Here is a 25,721-nt window from a genome sequence, read left to right as displayed (position 1 = left end):
AGTAATGATTAGTAATCTTCACAAGGCAGCACATGATGCAGCGGCAGGTCTGTGTTGCTTTTGTAAATTCAGATGCTCCGTTGGTTAAATTAGTATCGACAAATGTTCTGCTCAATGAATTTAAAAAGTTTTAAATTTTGAATAGGAGAGGGTCCTGGCAAATTCCATAAGGTTTCATAATAAAGGCTACAATTTTCTTTAATGAATATTATATTGCTCAATTTACAAATTAGTCCTCGGTACAGAACTATCTTTGTTTCAAAATGAGGAACAATGAGATTAATATGCCATTTCATTCCACGTTTATATAACACATCTTTGTTTAATTGCTGAATGTTACGAACGTCTTTGGCCAGCAGTGTAAAAGATCTCAAGAAGTATCCGGGAATAGACATCACACCAGATGTTGCAGAACTTGGAATGTTTTTGTGTGCTTAGCAAAGAAATGTAATGCATTTCCCTCTTTCATGCAATTAACAGGCTTGGCTCTTAACTTCCAAGTGATGGAGCGTGGCACAATTCCTTTCCTTCACAACAACTATGAGTAATTGTAAAAGCTTGCCGTTCTGTGGTTTCTTCTATCATTACATTCCAAGCTGGAATTATATTTTGGGTTGAGACTCATCATCAGATAGTCCCAGCAGTTTGGATAGTCCCAGCCAGTCAATGTTGGATTGACAAGCGATTGTAGGGTGGGAATTAATAAAATGTCGTCTTTGCCTCTCTTCTGCTTGTTCACTCCATTGGTCTGAGATCTATCCCTGCTCAGGTGACTACAATAGGCCAGCATAAAGTATATGGGTAAATGTGCACTTGTGTGTGCATGAGGTGTGTGTGTGTGTGTGTGTGTGTGTATGTGTGTCTGAGAGCATGTGTGTGTCTGTGTGCTTGTGTGTGTATGGGGAGCTTGTGGTGCATGTGTCTTTGTGTGCATGTGCGTGTGCGCGCTTGCGTGTGCGCGCATGCATGAAGTCGATGCAGCATAAATTGAGATTTTTTGTTTTTTTAAACAACAAAGGCGATCCCAAGAGGGCTGTCCTGGATATGGATGGTGAATCCACCAGTTATTCTGCAGCACCAATGTGCACACAGACTGGCACATGTCCATCCCCACCCAAGGGCGAGCACTGATCGGAACCAGACAGCATGGGGTCGGGTTTCACTCGGTGTCCATTTGTTGCTACAAGTGAAGCAAGGTTTAGTTGCCAAAGTGTGGTCAGAGAAGCCTAGGAATAGACCATCTGCAAGCGCAAAATGCCACTTGAGTGACATAATTCGGAATAAGTGACTGCGGCAGCACTTGAATTTCACGGTATGACTGGAGCAGAACTGAATGGTGTCACTGTGGGAAAATACTCCACACAGCTGCCTCTGTGAAACATGTGGAACACATGGGAAGCAAGAGGCATCAGGTGATACAATACTTCCTTTCACCACTTTTCAAACCAATTAATTAGACATTTCATTTCTAACTCAATTATCTTTATTTGGATCTTTTATGTCTTTGACAAATGAAACATCACAGGGATTTGAAGCCGAGCTCCCTGAGGGGCTAGGATAGGATCTAATTGAGGAAAGGCTTAGAGGGATATGAGCCAAATCCAATCGCTTTAATGGGCATCTTGGTCAGCATGGACGAGTTGGGACAAAGGACCTATCTACGTGCAGTCTGACTCTATGCCTCTATGTAGACACTAGGGACTGCAGATGCTGGTTTACAAGAAAAAGACACTAAGTGTTGAAGTAACTGAGCGGGTCAGGCAACATCTGTGGAAGTCATGAATGGGTGACATTTTGTGTCGGGACCCTTCTTCATAAGTTCATAAATTCCTTAGTGACAGGAGCAGAATTATGCCATTCGGTCCATCAAGTCTATTCCGCCATTCTATCATAGCTAATCTATTTCTCCCTCCTAATCCCATTCTCCTGCCTTCTCCCCACAACCCCTGACACCTGTACTAATCAAGAATCTATCTATCTCTGCCTTAAAAATATCCATTGACTTGGTCTCCACAGCCTTCTGTGGTAATGAATTCCATTGATTCACCACCCTCTGACTAAAGAAGTCAGACTAATCTTCAGTCTGATTGTAGTAGGGGGGAAGAAAGCTGGAAGAGAGATGGTGCCAGGACAAAAGCAGGCAAGTGACCTCTTGCTAACCACTTGTGTCTATGATTGTACATCCCTGACTAGAGGTGAGATATGCATTTTCTGTGCATCCTGCACGTGGTTACACTCGTGCACGCTAATCCTGCGTTACAATCCCAGCTCACATATATTCTGCCACCATTCGGTTTCTTCCAGAGTCTCCATTGGACTGAAATTTGAAGTTTTATTCATTGTTGTACTTGGGTCAGTGCAGTCTCAGCAGATCAATTAACATCCATCATTGCAAATTGATTCCCAGAAACAACTTTGGATGTCTGCAGCTCCCCTGGTTTCTTGATGCCACAGAGATTTTACACGTTTTGATCAGATTAACCATCTGCCACAATCAAAGAGCAAAAGCTTCTAGCTGCTGGAAATCTGAAGTAAAAACAGAAAATGCCGGAAGCACTCAGCAGATCAGCCAGCATGTTCCACACAGTTTTGGTTAGAGATACTGCGCGGAAACAGGCCCATCGGCCCACTGAGTCCGCGCCCACCAAACACCATAGCAGTATCCTACGGACTAGGAACAATTTACAATCACCGAAGCCAAAGTAACCTACAATCCTGTACGTCTTTGGAGTGTGGGAGGAAACCAGAGCACCTGGGGGAAACCCACGGGGTGAACGTATAAAATCGGTACAGACAGCACCCGTAGTCAGGATCGAGCCCGGGTTTCTGGCACTATAAGGCAGTACCTCTACCGCTGTGCTACCCTGTCACTCGCATTATGCAAGCCTTGCCTCAAATATTAACTCGGGTCTCCTTCAACAGATGCTGCCTGACCTGCTGAGTATTTCCAGCAAATCCTGTTTTAAAGCAGAGATTGTTCTGGGTTATTTTTACAGTAAAAATATACTTTGAAACAAGGGACATGATCAAAATATAACACATCTCATAGCTTGCATTTGAGAATAAGCGAGCCTGTGAGGAAGTTGCTTCTTTATCATTTGTTGATTATATCGCTGCACCATCATTCTCTGCTGCAATATCTTAAGATCTTTGAGAAGAGGTGTTGCAAGAAATAGAATATCGGAATAAAATGTAAGCTAATGTGTCTTACTGTTCCTGGGGCTAATATTCATCATGTTGATTTTACGGCAATTATCTATCTTGAAGGAATTAGAGAAACTGAATACGAACCAGCCTCAAACATTGGCAAACAACGTTTGTAAGGGCTGGTTCTCCCAGCAAAAGAACCGCTAGATTACTTTGATTACTTTGACAGTAATCACAAGTTACATTTTCATCTGGTAGCCATTCTATTTTAAGTATGTTCCACCAGTTGAAAGAAGTTGCTTGTTTCTTGTTGACTAGAGGTTTTACCTTTGTTTTCACATCAAGAGAGGCTTGGCTCTTTGGAAACTAAAACTGACATTGCCCGTTACTGCCATGGGCCGTATCCTTATTGTTGCTGCAAATGGCTGTCACCCCGGGACAGATTCTAGAGCTCAATTAGGATATCAGGGTCTGTTACTCATCGAGAAGCTTCATTGAAGGTTTAGCATCTGCAGGGTCTTGACGACAGGTATAATTCGAATGATCGCACCTCAACACCACAGGATTATCTTACTGCGGCATTGAAATCCCCGGGATTAGGGGCCAAAATCTGGGGTCAGGCTTGAACTTACAACTCTCTGACTTGGGTGAAAGTGCTGCTGATTGAGTGAAGTGGTGTAAGGTGCAAGCTAATCGTGGCTTATCCTGGAGGTCCTGTCACATGGTGGTCACATTTCTGGACTCATCTCCAAAGTCAACACTAAAAACAAAAAATACTGGAAACACTTACAGGTGAGGTGGCATCTATGGAAAGAGAAACAGAATTAGCATTTCAAATTTCCTGCATCAGAGTATCTTCATCGCCAGGTCAATATCCACAGGTCTGGATACATACAATCCACCATATAGCTGAAGAATTTAAAATAAATCTAAACAGAAAATGCCTGATCTGTTTAGCTTTTTCTGCACTTTCTGCTTTTATTTAAGATTTTGATTTAAATCAATTAATTAAATCTGAAATAAGAAGCCAGTCTTAGGAATGGTAGCTTGAAATTACCTGCTTATTGCAAACATCCGACAGGTTCACTCTGTTCCTTCAGGGATCTCCACCCAAAATGTTCCCTCTTACTGCCCACACATCTATTCAGGTCAGCGGCCAATTATGGGTGAATGTTAATTGCGTTTACTGGAGTTGTCTAAACTCACCTAAAGAAAGTTTTGCCTCTGGAAGAAACAGCGATAATAATGTAACAGAAACACCAATCCCAGTAAACCACGTCTCTGCTCCTACTAATCCAGACCAGACAGAGTGTGTGTGATATGACTTCACACAGACCAGCGATCCATTTATTTTTCGCTGTCTAGCGCATCGATCATCAGCCATAGAGTGAGGCTCTTTGATCCATTGTCACTTTTCAACATTAACCATCCAGTTGCTTCCACTCCCCAAGGCTCTGCAAGGTTTTGTCCGAGAAAATGAGCGGAAAATAACCAAAATGTACAGACACAGCCTGGAGTAAAAAATAGCAGATGCTGAAACCGAAAATGCTTTCTGATGAAGAGTTGTTGGTGTGAAGCAATGGCTGTTTCTCTCTCCATTGATGCTGCCCAACTTGATGATTTTTTCCCGATAAAATCTGTTTTTGAAATTCAAGCTTGTTGCTTCAGACAATGTAAGTTTAGATTAGAGGAACAGCACGGAAACAAGCCCTTCGGCCAACAGAGTCCACACTGACCATGTTCACATTAGTTCTATGTTATCCCACTTTCACATCTACTCACATCTACTCCCCACACACAAGGGGCAATTTACAGAAGCCAATTAACCTACAAACCTGGGATGTGGGAGGAAACCAGAGGAAACCAACGTGGCCACAGAACATGCAAACTCCACATAGACAGCACCCGAGGTTGGGATCAAACCCAGGTCTCTGGTGTCGTGAGGAGTAGCTCTACCAGCTGTGCCACTCCTGATGTAAGTGTGTCGAGTTTTACAGCTCCTTCTGTTGTCCAACCACCTCCACTGAACTTTCATATCAACAAGAAATAAATTGGCCATAATCTACAAAAGTAATAACGGGGAGGTACAGTGGTGCAGCAGTCGAGTTGATGCCTTACGGCACCAGAGACCAGGGTTCGATCCTGACGATGGGTGCTTGTCTGTACGGAGTTTACACGTTCTCCCTGTGACTGCGTGGGTTTTCTCTGGGTGCTCCAGTTTCCTCCCTCATTCCAAAGACATGCAGGTCTGTTGGTTAATTAGCTTCTGTAAATTGTCCCTTGCCTGTAGGATAGAACTAGTGCATGGGGATCGCTGGTCAACACGGACTCGGTGGGCTGAAGGGCCTCTTTCCATGCTGCATCTCTACACTAAAGTAAACTAATGGTGCAGTAATGTCACTATTTTTACTTAAGGCTTCAAGATCGCAAGTTGTTTTCTCCGGTGGCCAAGCAGGTTTCTCGGGTACCTGTGAACCCTAAGGAAGGGTGTCAAATGTTACGGGAAGTAGGCAGGAGAAGGAAAAATAGATCAGCCATGATGGAATGGTGGAGCAGGCTTGATGCACTGAATAGCCGAAATCTGCTCCTATGTCTTATGATCTTATGGTGGACACAAAATGCTGGAGTAACTCAGCGGGACAGGCAGCGAAGGAAGAGGTGAGAGAAGGAACGGGTGACGTTTCGGGTCGAGACCCTTCTTCAGACTCCTGTGTCTTATGATCTAAAGTTCAGTCCTTACACTGCACCGACGTTGTGGCTATTATACCCTGCTACAACTCCTGACTCAGGAACGTGAAGCGATCGCTGTCTGTCCGCAATCTGAGTGAAATGCTGGCCTGCGTCTTTCATTCTTGCTGAAGCACCGTGTTTCGAGGCTTGGATAAGATGCTGTGATGCCTGGTGTTATCGGAGAAGAAATTGAAATGATAGTAAAGTTGAAGTAGTTACTCAGCTTATAAATATGCAGTGTGACAAAACTAGGCCGTTTGCATCAATCTCAAAACCAAATATTAATAGTTAATGAACGGAGTACTGAAGCTTTATTGAAAATATCTCAAACTAAAGCCTTGTGACTCATTTCCACTGAATTTGGAGAGAATGCAAAGCTCTTATTTATTCCCCGGAGCACACAAATATTTAAGTAGTTCAGAATAAATTTTATATTTTAAATTGATCCTACATTACGAATTGCTCTTAGGAATAATTTCATTCTGCTTGACTACCTTTCCCTGAGTGAGCTGGGGAACACATGGCAGTAATCTGAATATTTAATTCCCCACCTGATTGAACGTGTTACCAAGATGCCCTTGGAGATGTTATCAGTTTCAATATATCACTGCCTTTCCCATGTCAAGTAAGGCACTCATTTAATGAAAAAAGTGATTTCAATCCTCTCCTCGAAGTAACACTCCCAGATTCTGAGCAGAATCTCTCCTGGAGTTTTTGCTCCCCATTACTGGAGGAAAGATGGTGATGAAATGAGGAGAGATTTATTCTGAGGTTTGTGAACCTCTAGGATTATCTGTGCCCTAGATCAATGAACCTACATCTGATATGCATATTTAAACCAGAATTAGATCAAAATTTGGGTGTCAGAGGTTATGAGTATCAGACTGCGGTGCTTCACTTTCTCACCTGTGATCATATCAGCTGTAGGTTCACTGACAGCCAACAGACTTGTAGGAGCACATGTCCTGCTCGTACTCCTATTGTGTATGATCCCATCTTCATATCTCTGCACACAATTTTTCTGTTTTACTCCCAAGCGTCTTGTAAAAGAAACAAAAATCAGGAATCCATTGGGTAACAGTGGCACAGCTGGTAGAACATCTGCCTCACAGCGCCAGAGACCCAGGGTTCAACCCTGATCTCAGATGCTCTCTGTGTGGATTTTGCACGTTGTTCCTGTGACCATGTGGGTTTCCTTCGAGTGCTCCGAGTTCCTCCTACATCCCAAAGATATGCAGGCTTGCATGTTAATTGGCTTCTGTAAAATAAATTTTGTACGGAGTGGATGAGAAAGTTAGATAACATAGAACTAGTGTGAAGGGTGAGCAATGGCCGGCGTGGACTCAATGGGCGAGAAGGGCTTGTTTCCATGCTGTGTCTGAAAAAGAATTATAAAGAGTGAATGTGACATTTACCTCCTATGTAATATCGGAAAATAACTGTTCCTTTAAGGATTGTTTTATGTGACTAGTTGTGGTCTGCTTTTGTAACAGAATTTGGTGAAACCAGGATCATAAGGAGGCTGTTTTATATAGACAATAGACAATAGACAATAGGTGCAGGAGTAGGCCATTCAGCCCTTCGAGCCAGCACCGCCATTCAATGCGATCATGGCTGATCACTCTCAATCAGTACCCCGTTCCTGCCTTCTCCCCATACCCCCTCACTCCGCTATCCTTAAGAGCTCTATCCAGCTCTCTCTTGAAAGCATCCAACGAACTGGCCTCCACTGCCTTCTGAGGCAGAGAATTCCACACCTTCACCACTCTCTGACTGAAAAAGTTCTTCCTCATCTCCGTTCTAAATGGCCTACCCCTTATTCTGAAACTGTGGCCCCTTGTTCTGGACTCCCCCAACATTGGGAACATGTTTCCTGCCTCTAATGTGTCCAATCCCCTAATTATCTTATATGTTTCAATAAGATCCCCCCTCATCCTTCTAAATTCCAGTGTATACAAGCCTAATTGCTCCAGCCTTTCAACATACGACAGTCCCGCCATTCCGGGAATTAACCTAGTGAACCTACGCTGCACGCCCTCAATAGCAAGAATATCCTTCCTCAAATTTTGATAACAAAACTGCACACAGTACTCCAGGTGCGGTCTCACCAGGGCCCGGTACAACTGTAGAAGGACCTCTTTGCTCCTATACTCAACTCCTCTTGTTACGAAGGCCAACATTCCATTGGCTTTCTTCACTGCCTGCTGTACCTGCATGCTTCCTTTCAGTGACTGATGCACTAGGACACCCAGATCTCGTTGAACATCCCCTCTTCCTAACTTGACACCATTCAGATAATAATCTGCCTTTCTATTCTTACTTCCAAAGTGAATAACCTCACACTTATCTACATTAAACTGCATCTGCCATGTATCCGCCCACTCACACAACCTGTCCAAGTCACCCTGCAGCCTTATTGCATCTTCCACGCAATTCACACTACCCCCCAGCTTAGTATCATCTGCAACGTATATGAAACGTATAAGGTGGTAATTTGCTCTGTGGTCTGTTGAATTAGATTTAGATTTAGAGATACAGTGCGGAAACAGGCCCTTCGGCCCACCGGGTCCGCGCCGCCCAGCGATCCCCGCACATCAACACTATCCTACACACACACACACTAGGGCCAATTTTTTTAAAAACATTTTGCCCAGCCAATTAACCTACATACCTGTACGTCTTTGGAGTGTGGGAGGAAACCGAAGATCTCGGAGAAAACCCACGCAGGTCACGGGGAGAACGTACAAACTCCGTACAGACAGCACCCGCAGTCAGGATCGAACCCGGGTCTCCGGCGCTGCATTCGCTGTAAGGCAGCAACTCTACCGCTGCGCCACCGTGCCGCTCATTAATGACGTGTCTTTGAAAGAGTAAATTAAGGACTGCTTCCTGTTTCTCAGATTGTATGAGCGAGATACCTGGACACTGAATAACTGTCTTTCAAATTAAAATAGAAGATACAAGGCAGCGATAGTGCAGGTTTGGTCATTGAACCTTGGATAGATGTGGGGTTGATCGCAGAAAAGCACTCCCAATCTGTTTTTTTTTGGCAAAAGCCGTTCTGGTTTTGCAAAAAAAAAAGTGAAAGGGAAAGTCAGCCAAAGTTTGCAGCTTGAATACTGTGACTGTAGAGTGGTGGTCCCTGCATGCAACATAACTGTGTCTGCTCTTGCTCACTGGATGGATGGAAGGAATGTCAGGATTCCTCTCCTCTTGAGAGAGGTCACGGGGGCAGCTGTTTAATGTGGGAACAGGAACCTGACGTCACTTTATTGGTGTCGGCTTTCTAAAGAAATGTATTACATTTACCAAAAGAAAGATCCCAAAACACTTAACATTGGATTCATAATTTTTCGGTTGCTCATTCACAGGATGTGTCCATCAGTGGAAAGACCAACATTTATTGCCTAACACAAGCTACCCTGGAAAAAGTACAGAGCACAGTGTCAGAGGACATTCAAACCATCAAAATTGCTGCAGATCTAGAAGCACATATGGGCCAGAACATCCAAACACGGCAGATTTCCTTCCCTCCAGAACAATGGGGGAATCACTTGGACGTTAACCACAGTTTTAAATTCTACATTATTTTAATTAACTCATTTTTTCAGCTGCTGCGATGGGAAAACTCTGGATTGCTAAATTGTACCTCAGCATTCTGAAGTGCATTTGCTCTTCCAACATATGGAATCCAATATTTGCACAATATTGTAGTTTAGTTTAGTTTAGAGATGCAGCGTGGAAACGGGCCCTTCGGCCCACTTAGTCCGTGCAGACCAGTGATCCCCGCACATCAACACTATCCGAGTATGTGGGGACGATTTACAATTATACCAAGCCAATTAACCTACAAACCTGTGCGTCTTTGGCGTGTGGGAGGAAACCAGAGATCCCGGAGAAATCCCAAGCAGGTCACGGGGAGAATGTACAAACTAAGTACAGACAGCACCCGTAGTCAGGATCGAACCTGCATCCCTGGCGCTTTAAGGCAGCAACTCTACCGCTGCACCCTAATTCTCAACTTATACCTAAACTTGTTAAGGCAGTGCTTAGAGTGCCCTGCATGTTGAGTTGCCAAAGTCTAAAGGCACTAAGAATAGAAAGAAGTGTAAGAAAATAACTGCAGATGCTGGTACAAATCGAAGGTATTTATTCACAAAATGCTGGAGTAACTCAGCAGGTCAGGCAGCATCTCGGGAGAGAAGGAATTGGTGACGTTTCGGCTCGAAACGTCAACAATTCCTTCTCTCCTGAGATGCTGCCTGACCTGCTGAGTTACTCCAGCATTTTGTGAATAAATACCTTCGAAGAATAGAAAGAAAGTCTTCACAAGGATGACACAACACAGAGGCTGTAACATATAAGATAATTAGGGGATTGAACACATTAGAGGCAGATAACATGTTCCCAATGTTGGGGGAGTCCAGAACAAGGGGCCACAGTTTAAGAATAAGGGGTAGGCCATTTAGAACAGAGATGAGGAAGAACTTTTTCAGTCAGAGAGTGGTGAAGGTGTGGAATTCTCTGCCTCAGAAGGCAGTGGAGGCCAGTTCGTTGGATGCTTTCAAGAGAGAGCTGGATAGAGCTCTTAAGGATAGCGGAGTGAGGGGGTATGGGGAGAAGGCAGGAACGGGGTACTGATTGAGAGTGATCAGCCATGATCGCATTGAATGGCGGTGCTGGCTCGACGGGCTGAATGGCCTACTCCTGCACCTATTGTCTATTGTCTATTGTCTATTGATATGCAGGGTAGATCTAAATGTAAGTGAATGCTGAGGGACAACGTACAGAAACCTCCAGAATTCTGTAAATCCTCTCTCAAAACTTATGGTTTCCACTGGTTGTTCCAGTTTACATTTGAGAGAAAAGCATCATTTGAGACCGTTACTATCAAACAGCCACAAATTCACATTAGCAGAGTGGTGAGAATTTACTATTCACCATGTCTGTTACCAATTACTATCGCAATGGCATCCCAGTGTGTATTTTATGAAATCAAAAAGGAAAGTAATAACATCTTTAACATTCTTGCAAGGTTTCATGAAAGTTGAGAAACATTGCCACAGGGATACCACAGAAACACTTTGTTAATAATGTGAGAGAATCACACTGTGATATACACTACTTCAAATCAACTGCATGTGGCTTTCGGGTGTTGTAGCTAGGTAGAGCTGCCGCCTCATAGCTCCACCAACCCAAGTTCAATTGTGACACGGGTTCAATTCTGACTTCCACCCCTGTATGTGTAGAGTTTACTCGTTCTCCCTGTGGTTTCCATTGGTTGTTCCAGTCGCCACACACATGCCAAATAATTGCGGATTGATGGATTAATTGACCTCCATAAATCAACCCTAGCACGCAATGAGTGGTAAGGTCCAGAGGGAGTTGAGATGAATGTGGAATGAATGAAATGGAATTAACGTGATTAGCAGCGCTGTAGTCTGTGCTTTAAGACTCTATGTTTTTTCATCATTTTACTACATCAAAACAATTGTGCATAATGGAGAAGCTTATTATTACCTTGTGTGCAGCAGGCAACTACATTTCAGCAACTGGTCATTGCCTACAGTTGCAGAAAGACCCCTCTTTTTCATGTGGAGACCATCAACATCTGATGTATTGCATGAAGCCACCTTTTCTGCTAGGCGTCACCTCATTAAAAGGTGGTCCTCAGGCATAGACGTGACATGGAAGCAGATGTGCATCAACCTCTGCTTCAGAAATGAAGTCCCACTGGGTTCAATCCAACTGAATGTTGGAACTGGAAGATAGTGCACACATCCGCCACATGGCAGCTTTAGCTCAGGCAACCGAGAATGGCACGCTTGATTGCATTGGACTCAGTCATTTCTGCAGGTAGACACAGAATGCTGGGGTAACTCAGCGGATCAGGTGAAAAGAAATAGGTGACGTTTCGGGTCGAGACCCATCTTCAGACTGAGAGTAAGGAGACAGGGGAAAAGATTCAGAACAAATCAGAACCACCACTGGTGACCAAGGATAGGCGGAGCCCATAATGGTCCATTGTTGGCTGTGAAAGAGGTGATAATGGATGAACTAGCAGGATGATTAGGGTGGGAGAGGGAATGCAAAAGTTCCTTGAAATTAGAGAAATCAACACATTCAGTCACGGGACATTCAGTCAATGGACATAACCTTGCTTGAAGAAAATGGCAGTGATATCAAAGAACAAATCGGTTTTAAGTTTAAGATTAAACTGATGACCACAGTTAATTCAAAATTGAAGATTCAAAATTGCCTCACACTAACTAACCTGGAAAAAAAATACATTCAAATTGTGAATCACAGTAATGATACAAGATGTAATTGGGCAGATAAATGATTTTATAAGTGGCCAGTAGAGTTGCTGCCTTACAGCGCCGGAGACCCCGGTTCGATCCCGACTATGGGCGCTGTCTGTATGGAATTTGTACGTTCTCCCCGTGACCGAGTGGGTTTTCTCCAAGATCTTCGGTTTACTCCCATACTCCAAAGATGTACAGGTATGTAGGTTCATTGGCTTGGTGTGTGTGTAAATTGTCCCTAGTGTGCGTGGGATAGTGTTAATGTGCGGGGATCGCTGGTGGGTGCAGACGCAGTGGGCCGAAGGGCCTGTTTCTGCGCTGTATCTAAACTAATCTCTAAACTAAACAGAGAAGCATGACAGCTTGAACTGTTTTCCCCTGAAGGTTCAGATGAATATCACTGCTGTCATTCTGGGGTGAGCTGGATGGGCAGGCTGGGAAATGGGATGGAGATAGCTCAGATTGAGCAATCTGGAATTGCCCACTCCTTTTACACCTCAACTAGTGTTTACAAACAAAATTTCATTACCTCAGTTCCATTTAGATTTCTGGCCCATGAATTCTTACAGCAATTGTTCGGCCAAGACTTGGCTCAAACATTTGTCATCCAAAGGCTGGTTTTTCTGGCCAACCAATAATGGTTACTCATGAATCTCTTTTTCCAAAAACAAGATATTTTCTAGAATCTGGATCTAGTTTGTTGTTATTCACGCCACTTAAACTGATTAGGTAAAAGGTTTACAATCAGTAAAAATGGAAATAGTATTCCTAGCTGTTTGCTCTTAACTTTTCAATTTTCCCGTCTTCCCGTGGTATTTTCTTTTCCCAAGGGATGTTCTAGTTGACTTGGAGTTAGAGAATATTGTTTGGTTGGTGAACAATGTAGTGGGAAAGGATCATTTCCACTAGTTTTTTTGTTGGAAAAGGGGATATTACTCTCTGAGTGGCTGATGAGTTCTAGAAAGCTAGAGGAGGCCAAGGCAGAATGGTGAAACCATTATGTCCTTGTGCGCCATGTAACACAGGGATTGAAGGACTGAGCTGTGGAGCTTATGCATCACCCGTCCCTGAACAGATTTTATTATAAATGAAAACTTTGTAAAGATTAGTTATCGTGCAGGCCTTTACAGCATTTATGGTACCAATCTCCATGACTTACTTTATCAGTAGAATTATTCAGTCCAATCCATACTTGTTAGAAATCTGAAGTTAAGCAGGAAATGGTGGAAATAACTGGCCTGGCTTCTGGGAGAAGGAATGAAATAAGGTAACATTTCAGGTATCAAGTCCTGTTGAAAGTGCTTGCTTTCACCAGTCACACATGTAGCAAACATTGAGACATGGCAGTTTACAACAGACATGCCAGACAGCGTAACCATTTCCGCATTACCTGTCTAAGGGCGGCACAGATGTTGCAGCGGTACAGTTGCTGCCTTACAGTGCCAGAAACCCAGGTTCGATCTTGACTACGGAGTTTGTACATTATCCCTGCGTCCGTGTGGGATTACTCCGGATGCTCAGGTTCCTTCCCAAATTCCAAAGATGTAAAGGTTTGTAGGTTAAATAGCTTCTGTAAATTAAGAAAATAACTGCAGATGCTGGTACAAATCGATTTATTCACAAAATGCTGGAGTAACTCAGCAGGTCAGGCAGCACCTCAGCAGGTCAGGAAACGTCACCCATTCCTTCTCTCCCGAGATGCTGCCTGACCTGCTGAGTTACTCCAGCATTTTGTGAATAAAAAGCTTCTGTAAATTGATAGCTTGTCGCTCTGAAGTTGGTGGGCCGAAGGGCCTGTTTCCATTGCTATATCTCAAAAGTCTAAAGTCTACACAGAATACATTGCATCAAGTGATTAGACAGCACAGACAGACCTGTGGAGAACATTGATAGGTGACGTTTCAGGTCAGGACCCTCTTCAAACCCGAAACTGGGTCCCGACCCATAACATCACGCATCTATGTTCTCCTCAGATGATGCCTGACCCGTTGAGTTACACCAGAACTTTGTGTTCTTCTGTGTAAACCAGCATCTGTAGTTCCTTGTTTCTACATTAGTTTGACATTCTTATCCCTACCAATTCCAACCTTATTGTGAGGGTCAGAATGCGTTTTCTGAGCACTTTCTGGTGATTGCTTAAGGAGAGGAATGATTGTTGTCCATTGAAGTGGCAAAGTTGAATTGATTTTTAAAAGAAAGAAGGTGCAAAGAATCTCTGAACAAACCTACTCGCATCTCTGCTACCTTTCCTTGCAGCAATGTGTTCCATCATCTTGAGTTTGAGCTCCAGAATTCACTTTCTAAACTATTACACCTCCTTTTACGGTGATTGAAGTCTCTCTTTGAGCAAGCACTGAGATGCTGGAATGCTTTGGAGAATGATGCCCTGGTCAGACGCTGCCGAAACCCACTGATCTTAGAGACCCTGATGTTCTGCCATGGAGCATCCTGCGTTTGAGGCAATGATCACGATTTACTGATCTCCCTTTGAATGGGATGTGTATTTATTCTATTGGGTGGAGTGTCTGTTGCTCAAAGATAACTAGTGATGTTTTCATGAAATGCAACTTCAACAAGAGTTTATTTTTCTCAGTGGAATCAATCCACTGACACTTTGTAATTAAATTCATCCCTTTTGAGAAAGTATTGATTGCCCAACCGATTGTTCTGTTAAATGGAAATCTTGCTACATTGGGTAAATTTCTTTCTTTTCCACAGTCTGGCATTTTATTGAACTGATGCCCGTAAGTTGCAGCAGAGTGATGCCTTGCACTGAATGCTCAGAGAACCATTTAATGTGAACCTACCTTGAGGCTTATTATTGTACGTTATACATGGAATTGGAGAGCAATTCTTTGACCAGCATGTCACCTAGAAAGATTTGTACGGCAACATAAAACATTGACATCCTGCACAGAGCATTCTCAATTATTAAAAGAAATAAAATGTATGGAAAAAAATCTGAACTAATCAGTAAATCCTGGGTTGAATAAAGCCCATGGCATTCTTCTCCCAGAGCATTTAACTACAACAGATGTGAGGTGCTTTTCTTTTTGCAGTTTTGTGGTGCAATATAATGATCCACATTTTGCTTTACTAATAGCAACAAGCTGTTAGCACCTGCAAACTATTAGCGTCTAAAACTTGTAACTACCGGCATCTGTTTGGGGCCATTTAATTGGAGAAATCCCAGGCCGGTGTAATGCTGTTTCTTTGCTGGGTTTGTGCTTTTATTCCTCGCACAGAGGCCCTGGTCAAGGGAAGGCTGATTATTCCGCAGGACGAAACCGGGGTCAATGCAAAATCAAACGATTGATGTTATTGGAGTCATAGAGTGATATAGTGTGGAAACAGGCCCAACTTGCCCACACCAGGCTCAACGTGTCCCAGCTACACTGGTCCCGCCTGCCTGCATTTGGTTCATATCCCTGCAAACCTGTTATATCCATATACCTGTCTAACTGTTTCTTAAATGTTGGGATAGTCCCTGCCTCAACTACCTCTTCTGGCAGCTTGTTCCATACATCCACCACCCTTTGTGTGAATAAGTTACTTCTCCGATTCCTATTCATTCTTTTCCCCTTCACCTTAAACCTATGTCCTCTAGTCCTCGATTCACCTACTCTGGGCAAGAGACTGTGTATCTACCCGATGTATTCCTCTCATTATATTATACACATCTATAAGATTACCCCTCATCCTCCTGCGCTCCAAGGAATAGAGTCCCAGCCTACTCAACCTCTCCCTATAGCTCAGACCCTCTAGTCCTGGCAACATCCTCGTAAATCTTTTCTGTACCCTTTCCTGCTTGACAACATCTTTCTTATAACATGGTGCCTAGAACTGAACACAATACTCTAAATGTGGCCTCACCAACGTCTTATATAACTACAACATGACCTCTCAACTTCTATACTCAATACTCTGGCTGATGAAGGCCAATGTGCCAAAGGCCTTTTTGACCATCCTATCTACCTGTGACTCCACCTTCAAGGAACCGTGTACCTGCACTCCTAGGTTCCCTCTGCTCGATAACATTACCCAGAGGCCTCCCATTCAGTGTGTAGATCATGCCCATGTTAGACTTCCCAAAATGTAACACCTCACATTTCTCCATACTAAATTCCATCAACCGTTCCTCAACCCACCTGGCTCATCGATTGCATCAATCAAACCATTAATTTAACAAAGGGGGAATCTCATTTACTCAAGAAGAGAATTTTATAGTTTTCCCATGAAGGTGACATGGTGATACTGTGGCATTTTCAGCTGCCAGCCATACAACAGCTCCCTGCATCATAAAGTAAGTTATCATTAAACAATGCAAATAGATGAACCAACAATCCAAGTTCAAAATTCAATTAAATCGCAACTAAAAACTTGCCCTAGTGACAATGACCACAGTATCAGAATATCCACAACTGCACAAAGTTGGGGTTCAACATATGCGTGCATGAGACAAGGGTGAAGTATTCACACCCATGTTCCTTCTGAGATGACCACCCTCTCAGAGGTCAGTCTTCAGTCAAATCAATTCACTCCATGTGATATCCTGGAGCAGGTGTGAGTGCTGGATTGAGAAAAGGATGTGGGACCAGACAACATCACAGCAGTAATAACGAAGACCTAACATCCCGCACTAGGTGCACCTTTCAGCCAAGTTGTCCCAGTGCTGTTACAAAATTGGTGTCCACTGGATAATGTAGAAAATTCAAAGTCCAATGTGGCTGATTACCACATAGTCTTCTCTCAGTCTTCCTTAAGTAATGAAAGATTGTCATTAGCAGCACACTCCAATGGCATTTACTCACCAACAGCCTGCCCACTGACGAGGAGATGGAAGCAACATTTTCATTCTCATTTGCAAGATTGTGTATCTATTTTTTTCCCTTGGAGTGAAAAGGTCTGAGCGGGAGGTCTGAGAGAGGTATACAACATTTTGAAGGGCAATATAGGCTAGGTAATAGAAAACAATTCTCCATTGCAGGGCTGCTTAAAATTACAGGGCATAGGTTCAGGGTAGGATAAGACTCTCACCAACTCGACTATAAAAGGCATATTTACCTTTAATTTCAGGTGAATGTTCAAATTCTTATATAGCAAGTTCAAATTGATGAGGTATTAATGCTGCCCATTAATAGTTTGTCAGAAACGTAGCTCAAGATTATCAGTGATGTCACTGAAAGAACATAATATTGCTCTGTTCATGAAACATCTGCAACACCTTTTAGGTTGTGATGGAGAAGCTGGGGTTGTTCTCTTTGGAACACAGAAGATTGCAAGGAGATAGACACTAAGAGCTGGAGTAACTCAGCGGGACGGGCAGCATCTCTAGAGAGATGGAATGGGTGACGTTTCGGGTCGAGACCTTTCTTCAGATTGAGAGGAGATTCCATAGAGGTGTGCAAGATCATGAGTGGTTTGGACAGGATGAATTGAGGAAGTAACTCCCATTAGCAATCGTACCAGGGGGTGGCACACATTTAAAACTGTGAGGACCACAGAAGAAAGGCAAGTAGCAAGGTCATTGCCATTTAATAACAACTAATGCTCATTATTTCCAGATGTCTCCTTCAAGTCTTCTTTCATGGGAATGGGATATAGTGAATGAAAAAAAGGACAGGTCAGGTAGTGTGGGTGGAGGGAAATGGACAGTCAACGTTTCAGGTCGGGACCCTTCATCCCAAATATCCATTTCTCTCCACAGATACTGCCTGAGTTCCTCCAGCTGTTCTTCCTTTTTTGCTGCAGAGTCCAGTTTCTGCAGTCTCTTGTGCCTTCACGTCGTGAACAATTTCTTTCCAATTAAACCAATTTTGTATTTTCTGTCTCGTGTTTTTTAATGCTGATGATTTGTGGACAAACAATTTATCAAATGAAACAACAACAGTCACCACTTATGGGTTTGTGAGCAAATACTCTCACCGCATCAGCCAGCAGATCAACTGGGGGCACTGCTAGAAGCACAACAGAAAACCACAGTGGCGCAGTGGTAGAGTTGCTGCCCTAAGGCGCCAGAGACCCGGGTTCGATCCTGACTACGGATGCCGTATGTACGGAGTTTGTACATCCTCCTCTTGACCTGTGCGGGTTTTCTCTGGGATCCTCGGTTTCCTCCCACATTCCAAAGACATGCCGGTTTGTAGGTTAATTGGATTGGTATAATTATACGTTTTTTCCCATTGTGTGTATGTTAGAGTTAATGTGCGGAGATCTGTGGTCGGCACGGATTCGGTGGGCCGAAGGACCTGTTTCCCCGTTGTATCTCTAAACGAAACTAAACCATGGCGCTCCTGTACCAAATAAACCAACACCAATAACAGGCTTCTTGACATCCATCCCATGACCTGCTGCATTAGATGTCAAGTGCTCTCACCACTTCTGCTGTTGAATAATCTTCCACCACCCACAATGTCTGGTTAAATTTAAGGTCTAATTTAGTACGGTGTACCCAGTGCCCGCCCATTTACTCTTTAACCCCAATGTCAGAGGACTGGCGGAAGTAAAATCTAGTGTAAATTTTCCAAGTGTCTTTCACATCTTTTGTTATCAGAAAATGAATTGAAATTCAATGTCTTAATCAACCAAGAAGCTCACATTCCTTGACAGAGTTTAATTCTTTCAAATGCACAGGGTTGGATTTCCATGGAGACCTGCATGAAACTGGATCAAAGGAAGGCCTGAAAGGTCGGAAACTCCAGAAAGCATTTGAGAGCTTTGCATGGAATATCACTGTATTAAAAGTAAGTAACTTCTACAGCCTGGACTCTTTTGTAGATGAAAGATTTGGATGGTTCATCTGTTCCAGAAAACAATGGCTGCATGCAGTATGAGACACCAGTGTGGAATAAAACTTCACAAATCAAATACTGGAATGAGATCAGATTGAAAATCACCTTTACAATTGCTGTCATAGGTTGGTCCAGTTGTCTATACGTAGGCACAAATTACACCATCATCTGAGGAACAGTCAGATAAATAGAACGTCGCCCAGTCGCTACCTCTGACGTTACCATGGACTCCTGCAGCAGTGCCCTGGATTGGGAGGGATGATTGCCAACAATTTCAACCATCTTCCTTTAATTAGCTGAGCAACCTTTCCAGTAAAGGGCGATGAATCTTGTTCCAACTCTGTAATCCATCTCTTATGTACGTGTGTGGATCAAGGCTGTGATGAAACCTGGAGCTGAGAGTCTCTTGTCAAAACCCGAACTGAGTGTCAGTGAATAGGCTATTAGTGAGGAGGTGGTACCTGATAGACTGTTGATATCCCTGCCATCACTTTGCTGGTGATGTACAGCTGGTTGGCGGGCAGCAATTTGCAGGATTTGAATTGATCTTGTTTGCAGACAGGATGCTATTCCCCACTCTGTCAGGAGCTACCAGTGTTGCAACTGAACAGAAACAACCAAGAATAGGACAATGATTCATTGTAATTTGCAAATTGGAGTCAACAGGGAACTTGGGGTCGAATTGTAGACTTACAGCTATCAAATCATAAGGGAAGAAGAAGCCATTGTAAATAATCACTGAATCCCATCGCAATGTTTTGCAACCAAGGGGACCAAACTTACATTGTCAATTCAGTAATTGCAGATCCCATTTGCTACTAATTTAGATTCTCTAGCAAGAACAGCATTCATGTTGTGCCTTTACCAATTAGTCTAAATAATGCCTTGAACACAGCAAGGTCTCTCAAGGTCTGTCACAGGGTTTATAACAGAGAAAGATTAACACCAAGTCACCGATTGAAATATTTGGCTGGTTGACCAAAGGCCTGGTCAAAGGAAGATGGTTCAAGGTGTTTCGAAGGAAGAGAGTGTGTGTCGGGGGGAGGAAAGTCTAGACCTTATCTCCTTGGCACAGCTGTCAAAGCTGATGAATTAAATCCTGGGATCAGTGTGACCCAGAGTTAGAGGAGTGCAAATCTCAGAGATTACAGAGAGCGGGGGACACGACCATGTAGTTTAAAAACACAGAGAATAGAGAAGAACATAAAGAAGATTATGAATAAGGAGCAAAGTGAAAGTTCTCCACAAACAACTCACCCACTATTTTATTTTCTGTAAGAATTCACCCATTATATGTTGTTTGTGCGATAGGTTTTGAGTACAGTCTTATTATTTCTTCCTGATTATATGCTGAAATGAGAAAAACTACATGAAAACTCCTAAAAGTTTCAAATATGTCACATTTCATCAAGAAGGTAGACATACAGTCCTGGGCATTGATAATGAGAATGCTGCCTCTCTGTGGTGATTTCAGGTATTGCTAGTGTACAATACAGATGGATAGCAATGACTATTGATGAGCAATGTTAGTTTTGTTGTTAAATTCCAGAGACCAAAACTAGGGCTCCAGTTCTATGGAGAAGTGTTTACTGCATGTAGTTTTTATTTCTCTTCAATGCTCTTGTCACTGGCATGTATTGATTTTAATGAATTCAAAATATTACATTGTGGACACTTATTGTCCATTCCCAAAGAGAGAAGGCAGTAGCAAATCAACCTTATGCAAATATCAATTAAAATACTTAAAGTATGTAAAGAGCAGCACAGTGGCTCAGCGGTAGAGTTGCAGCCTCACAGCACCAGGGACCCGGGTTCGATCGTGACTAGGGGCTCTGCTGTATGGAGTTTGTACGTTCTTCCTGTGACCACGTGGGTTTTCTCCGGGTGCTCCGGTTCCCTCCCACATTCCGAAGACACAGAGGTTTGTAGATTAAACGGCCTCTGTCAATTGTCCCTAGTGGATAGAGCTAATGTAGGGGTGATCGTTAGTGTGTGTAGACTCGGTGGGCCAAAGGGCCGGGTTCCACACTGTATGATTAAACTAAACTAAAACTTAATTATGGAAGAGCATACAAAAAATGTAAGACCATTTAAATAAGCTAGAACAGGATTTAAGAAAAAAGCTGTTTATCAAAACTTACTCTGGAAGACATGGATAGGTGACGTTTCGGGTCAGGAAAAAGATACAAAGTGCCGGATAGGTGATGTTGTCCATGTTCTCCAGAGGTGCTGCCTGACCCGCTGTGTTACTCCACCACTTTGTGTCTTTTTTTGTAAACCAGTATCTAAAGTGATTGATTAATTGGTTGATGTATCAGGCATTATGAGGCAAAGCCAGGTGAATGGGTTTGAGAGGGAAAGATAGATCAGCCATGATTGAATAATGGAGTAGACTTGATGGGCTGAATGGCCTAATTCTGCTCCTAGAACATATGAACATGAACGGTTCCTTGTTTTTACATTGAAAACTTACTGTTCCACCAGCACTTTGTGCTGTGCTCAAGATTCCAGCATCGACGTTGTCGACATTTTGAGGCAAAATGTTGCATGAGGACGGATGGAGGGTCTCCACGCGAAACGTCCACCATTCCTACCTCCGCCATCCCCCTGCCCCACCTCCCAAACCACCCACCACAGATGCTGGCTTCCTCCAGCAGTATGTCTTTGCTCTGTCATCATTGCAATGAGCCAGTCACTTTACATATGAGCGACAAGGGATAATAACCTGATAATTCCTTGAAGGATGAATTACTATTAAAGCACAAAGTACTTGCAATAACACCAGGATAAGTGCTCAAACAACAAAACCAAGCCCAAGGCCAAAGTAGTATTTAAACTGCTTATACACACTTATGCTACAGGACAAGAACAAACTCCATATTCTTAACAAGCTATCTATGTGTTAACAATCGTGTAGATGCCAATATATCATTGGGATCAATGCTAGTCTGGTCATGAGAGACAACGTTGCTGCCCTTTTTCGAAATACGGCCACAAGAAGATGCGCATTTCTGGAGATGAACGAGACTTCAGATGCTGGAATCAAATTGCCAGAGGCAACCCTTTCCTTCTCTCCCGAGATGCTGCCTGACCTGCTGAGTTACTCCAGCATTTTGTGAATAAATACCTTCGATTTGTACCAGCATCTGCAGTTATTTTCTTATACCAAATTGCCAGAGGAACTCAGCAAATCGAGGAACATCTATGAGGGGCAAGGGATTGTCAATGTTTCAGGTTGAGACTCTGTATCAAGGATCTGTCTTTCTGTATCTGTCTTTCAGGATCTCGGGGTGTCATTAAGACTTTGCAGCTCCTGAAATACTTTTGAAGTGTAGTCACCCCGGTAATGTCAGGATCACAGCAGCCAGATGCACACAGAACAATCCCCAAACAGCAACTGACCAGACAAACTGATTTACTGAGAGTGATTGAGGTGGCTCGTGGGTGCCCAGGTCCATTTGTCTTAAAAATGAAAGCTTTCTGTGTTCAAAGATAGACACAAAATGCTGCAGTAACTCGGCAGGACAGGCAGCATCCCTGGAGAACATGACGTGTCGGGTTGGAGTATGAAGAAGGATTCCAAACCAAATCATTACTTATCCCCATTCTCCAGAGAAGCTGCCTGACCCGCTGAGTTGCCCCATCTTTCCATCATCGGCAGTACCTTGTTATTCCATCTTTCTGTGTCCACCTGATTAACATTTCAACCAAAGGGCAGCACCTCCATAGTGCAGCTGTTCAGCAGCTGGAGACCAAAGGGCCAAAACTTAGTTCTCAAGTTTTTGGAGTGAAATTTGAACTTTCCTGGAGATTTGTTTTTTCTTTGCAGTGACTGGTAGCTGAGTCACAGTCAATAAGCAGAACAGCAAATTTCCATGTGAGTAATCTCTGTGCATTTGTCACTTTCAGGGCCAAGCAGATCTGCTGAAATATGCAAAGAATGAAGCACTGGATAACCTGAGACAGATCCACTATGCAGCACAATCATGTGGTATCAGTAAGAGCGGCTCGACATCTCCAGACCAGCTACGATCACGGGGCACCTTGGAGAGCATCCCTGAGAGTGAGAACACGAGTGACAATGGATCGTGCTGACATCAGCAGGCGCAGGAGTAACCACACACACACACACACACACACACACACGCATGTGTGCGTGCACATACATGCGCACACACAAACACACACAGCCGAACACACACTCACAAACACACACAGAAAAACATATACACACACAGACATGCATACATACAAACTAACACATGCACACACAAACACCTACAAATACACACAACCACACACACACACACACAAATAAACACGTACGGACACGCACACACAAACACACGTGCAAACACGCACACACTATTGAGCGGTAGCTCCACTGACAGGCGACTTTGTCGGACATGAATTGGATTTGACAGTTGTCCAAGGATATTTCAATGTTGACATGAGGCACTGGTGCTGCTTTCATCGAGTTTCCTGTCCACACTTTAGGACAACACCATCACTGAGATAAGCTTGGCAACATCCATCTGTTCACAGAGGTCCTCATCCCAAGGCAATGTTTTGCTTGAGAATGGCCCTCAGGATGTGACTGAAGGTTTGGTGCCCTCACTGGCCGACAGTCCCTCAGCCTGCGAGCCCCCAAACCTGGCCGAGCTTCTGCGGCTCCTTGCTATTTCTCCACGAGAAGAAGGGGAGTGGGAATAAAATTAACAGTTTGAAAAAATCATTTGATTTTTAGCAAAAATATTTGTTTGCTCTTTTTGGAAGCTGGAAAGAAGTCCCGTGATCGGAAACCCAGAACTGGATGGAAAACAAGTCTGTTGTAGGCCTTAGGTCTGTATTATATGATCGATGTATTGTTCTGCTCTATTATTAACCTTGCAAGCACACAGCAGTTTAGACGTTAAAGAACGGGTAGAATATTTCCGACTTGTGGCTGTGAATGGGTGGATACCTAATGCGGTGATAACGTCAGGATGTGACTGAGAATGTTATTGATGGCCAGGTATTTGTACTAAATTCCTCCAACAGTTATGTCACTTCCAACCTGAGGATGAAACTCAAGCTACTTTTCATCACCAGCAAAGCAATAGATTCATTTAGTGTCGTGAATAGGAAGAATGCGAGTCCTTTCTGTTTCGAGTTGTCATGTAGCCTCCTAATTACGCTACAAAGGAACCTGTCAGATCCAAATCATCATCTCCCTTCTAGTTATTGTGACTGGCCACTGACAGCACCATCTCAATACCACCACCTACTGTGTGTTGTGTAATGAAGCAGTACAAAAGAAGATTTATGTTTCCCATTCTGAATTTCTACATAAATTGTTTTGAAAACTAGTTTGTCTCTTTCTCTTCAGCTGTTGGGGGATGAAAGAAAGGTGTTTTATACCTTATACAGAACTCATTAGTTTTCATATTAATAACTATAAATCCAATTAATAAGTTACAAAACTGACAATATTGGCACACAGGTTTCTGAAGGGTTCAGCATCCTCCCATGTTTTTAAATAAAATCGGATTTCTTTTGTTGTTGAATTTCTCTGTGATGTCATTATGCTGCTATTTAAAATATATATATATTATAAATAAACTAACTGTTCTTCCAGCAACATGAGATGTGATACTTGGCACAATTTATTCTCGCTGGGAGTGAGTGAGTAGAAACCAGAGATTGCCATGAACAGTAGTACGGCCAAGCACGCTGTGATTAGTTGAGGGAAATAGAAACCACGAAGGGAAACATTTCAAATGGTATTTGGATATAGTTTTCATGGAAGAACTGCAGAGTGATTAATGAGTGTGAGGGCAGGCTCGAGGACATAGGAGCCCAGTCCTGCCCCTGGTCTCTTGTATTCCTGTGAAAACGTGGAAGTAGGAAGAAGAAAATTTGTCAGAAAATTGAGAAAAAAAATTGCAAAGCTTTGAAAATTGTTGAGAAATTGAGGGTTGTGGATTTCTTATCATTCAATGAGTGATATTAAAACGTTGGACAGATACTCGTGAATGGGGACCCATCATCACACAATGTTGGGTTAAGCACTACTAACCCGCCAAGTAGTCAGGAGAGGATCGAGGCTCCAAGGGCTGCCTCCGGTGGGCTTCAATGATTTTCATCCATGAAGAGCAATTTTGCACATTAAAAAATTATTTCTTTTGTTTCAATTTCTCTAACAGTGTTCTGTTAACCCTTTACATTCTAACGTCCCGTTGCAATTCAATCTGCAAAGGTTTAGAGTTGGGACCTGGATAGTGCTGCTACTGGAGAGAGACGAGGAGCACAGTAATTTGGGATTCTTGTTTAAAGTTAGTTCACGCAAACATTCATCTGTACTGATGCTCCTGATCAAGGATAACTTAAAAATCTTGAGCCACAAGTTCTGTTTTCTCCTTCGTGAGCTCAATCTGAAGCTTACAGCAACTAGATTGAGACACACATTTATTCTGCCAAGCTTCGTAGCATGTTTCTTTTTAAAGTCTGCACTTCATTTTGTTGTTTCAAAGGCACACGGTCAGAGGAAGATCAGAGAAAGCTTTGGGTTAATTGCAGAGGAATAAGATTCGGCAAACTTTCTCCAAAGCCATGTGGAAAATTTCTTAAGAAATTAATGATGGTCAATAAACATGTTTGTGACAGAATTCAATCCCCTATCTCCAAGGAAATTAGGCATTCATTGCATAAGAATGTTTAGCCTGCATTTTTATTGAATGGAAGTATTCAATGCATTGCAGTGTAATTC

The 25,721-nt window shown here is 43.0% G+C and overlaps 1 protein-coding gene across 1 annotated transcript in view; it reads left to right on the top strand.

The window, feature by feature from the left end:
- LOC144607764 (inactive phospholipase C-like protein 2) overlaps positions 1-24,602 on the top strand; it is a 123,285-nt gene extending 98,683 nt beyond the window's left edge. Inside the window, exons 5-6 of the mRNA XM_078424819.1 lie at positions 18,816-18,925; positions 22,883-24,602. Coding sequence (XP_078280945.1) covers positions 18,816-18,925; positions 22,883-23,068 — 296 coding nt within the window. The 3' untranslated portion in view covers positions 23,069-24,602. The remainder of the gene's footprint in view (positions 1-18,815; positions 18,926-22,882) is intronic.
- The last annotated feature ends 1,119 nt before the right edge of the window (positions 24,603-25,721 follow it).

The sequence above is a fragment of the Rhinoraja longicauda genome, chromosome 29 (assembly GCF_053455715.1).
Source record: "Rhinoraja longicauda isolate Sanriku21f chromosome 29, sRhiLon1.1, whole genome shotgun sequence".
Classification (NCBI taxonomy): Eukaryota; Metazoa; Chordata; class Chondrichthyes; order Rajiformes; family Arhynchobatidae; genus Rhinoraja; species Rhinoraja longicauda.
The sequence above is the reverse complement of the archived record's forward strand: the minus strand, read 5'-3'. Positions and strand labels throughout refer to the sequence as shown.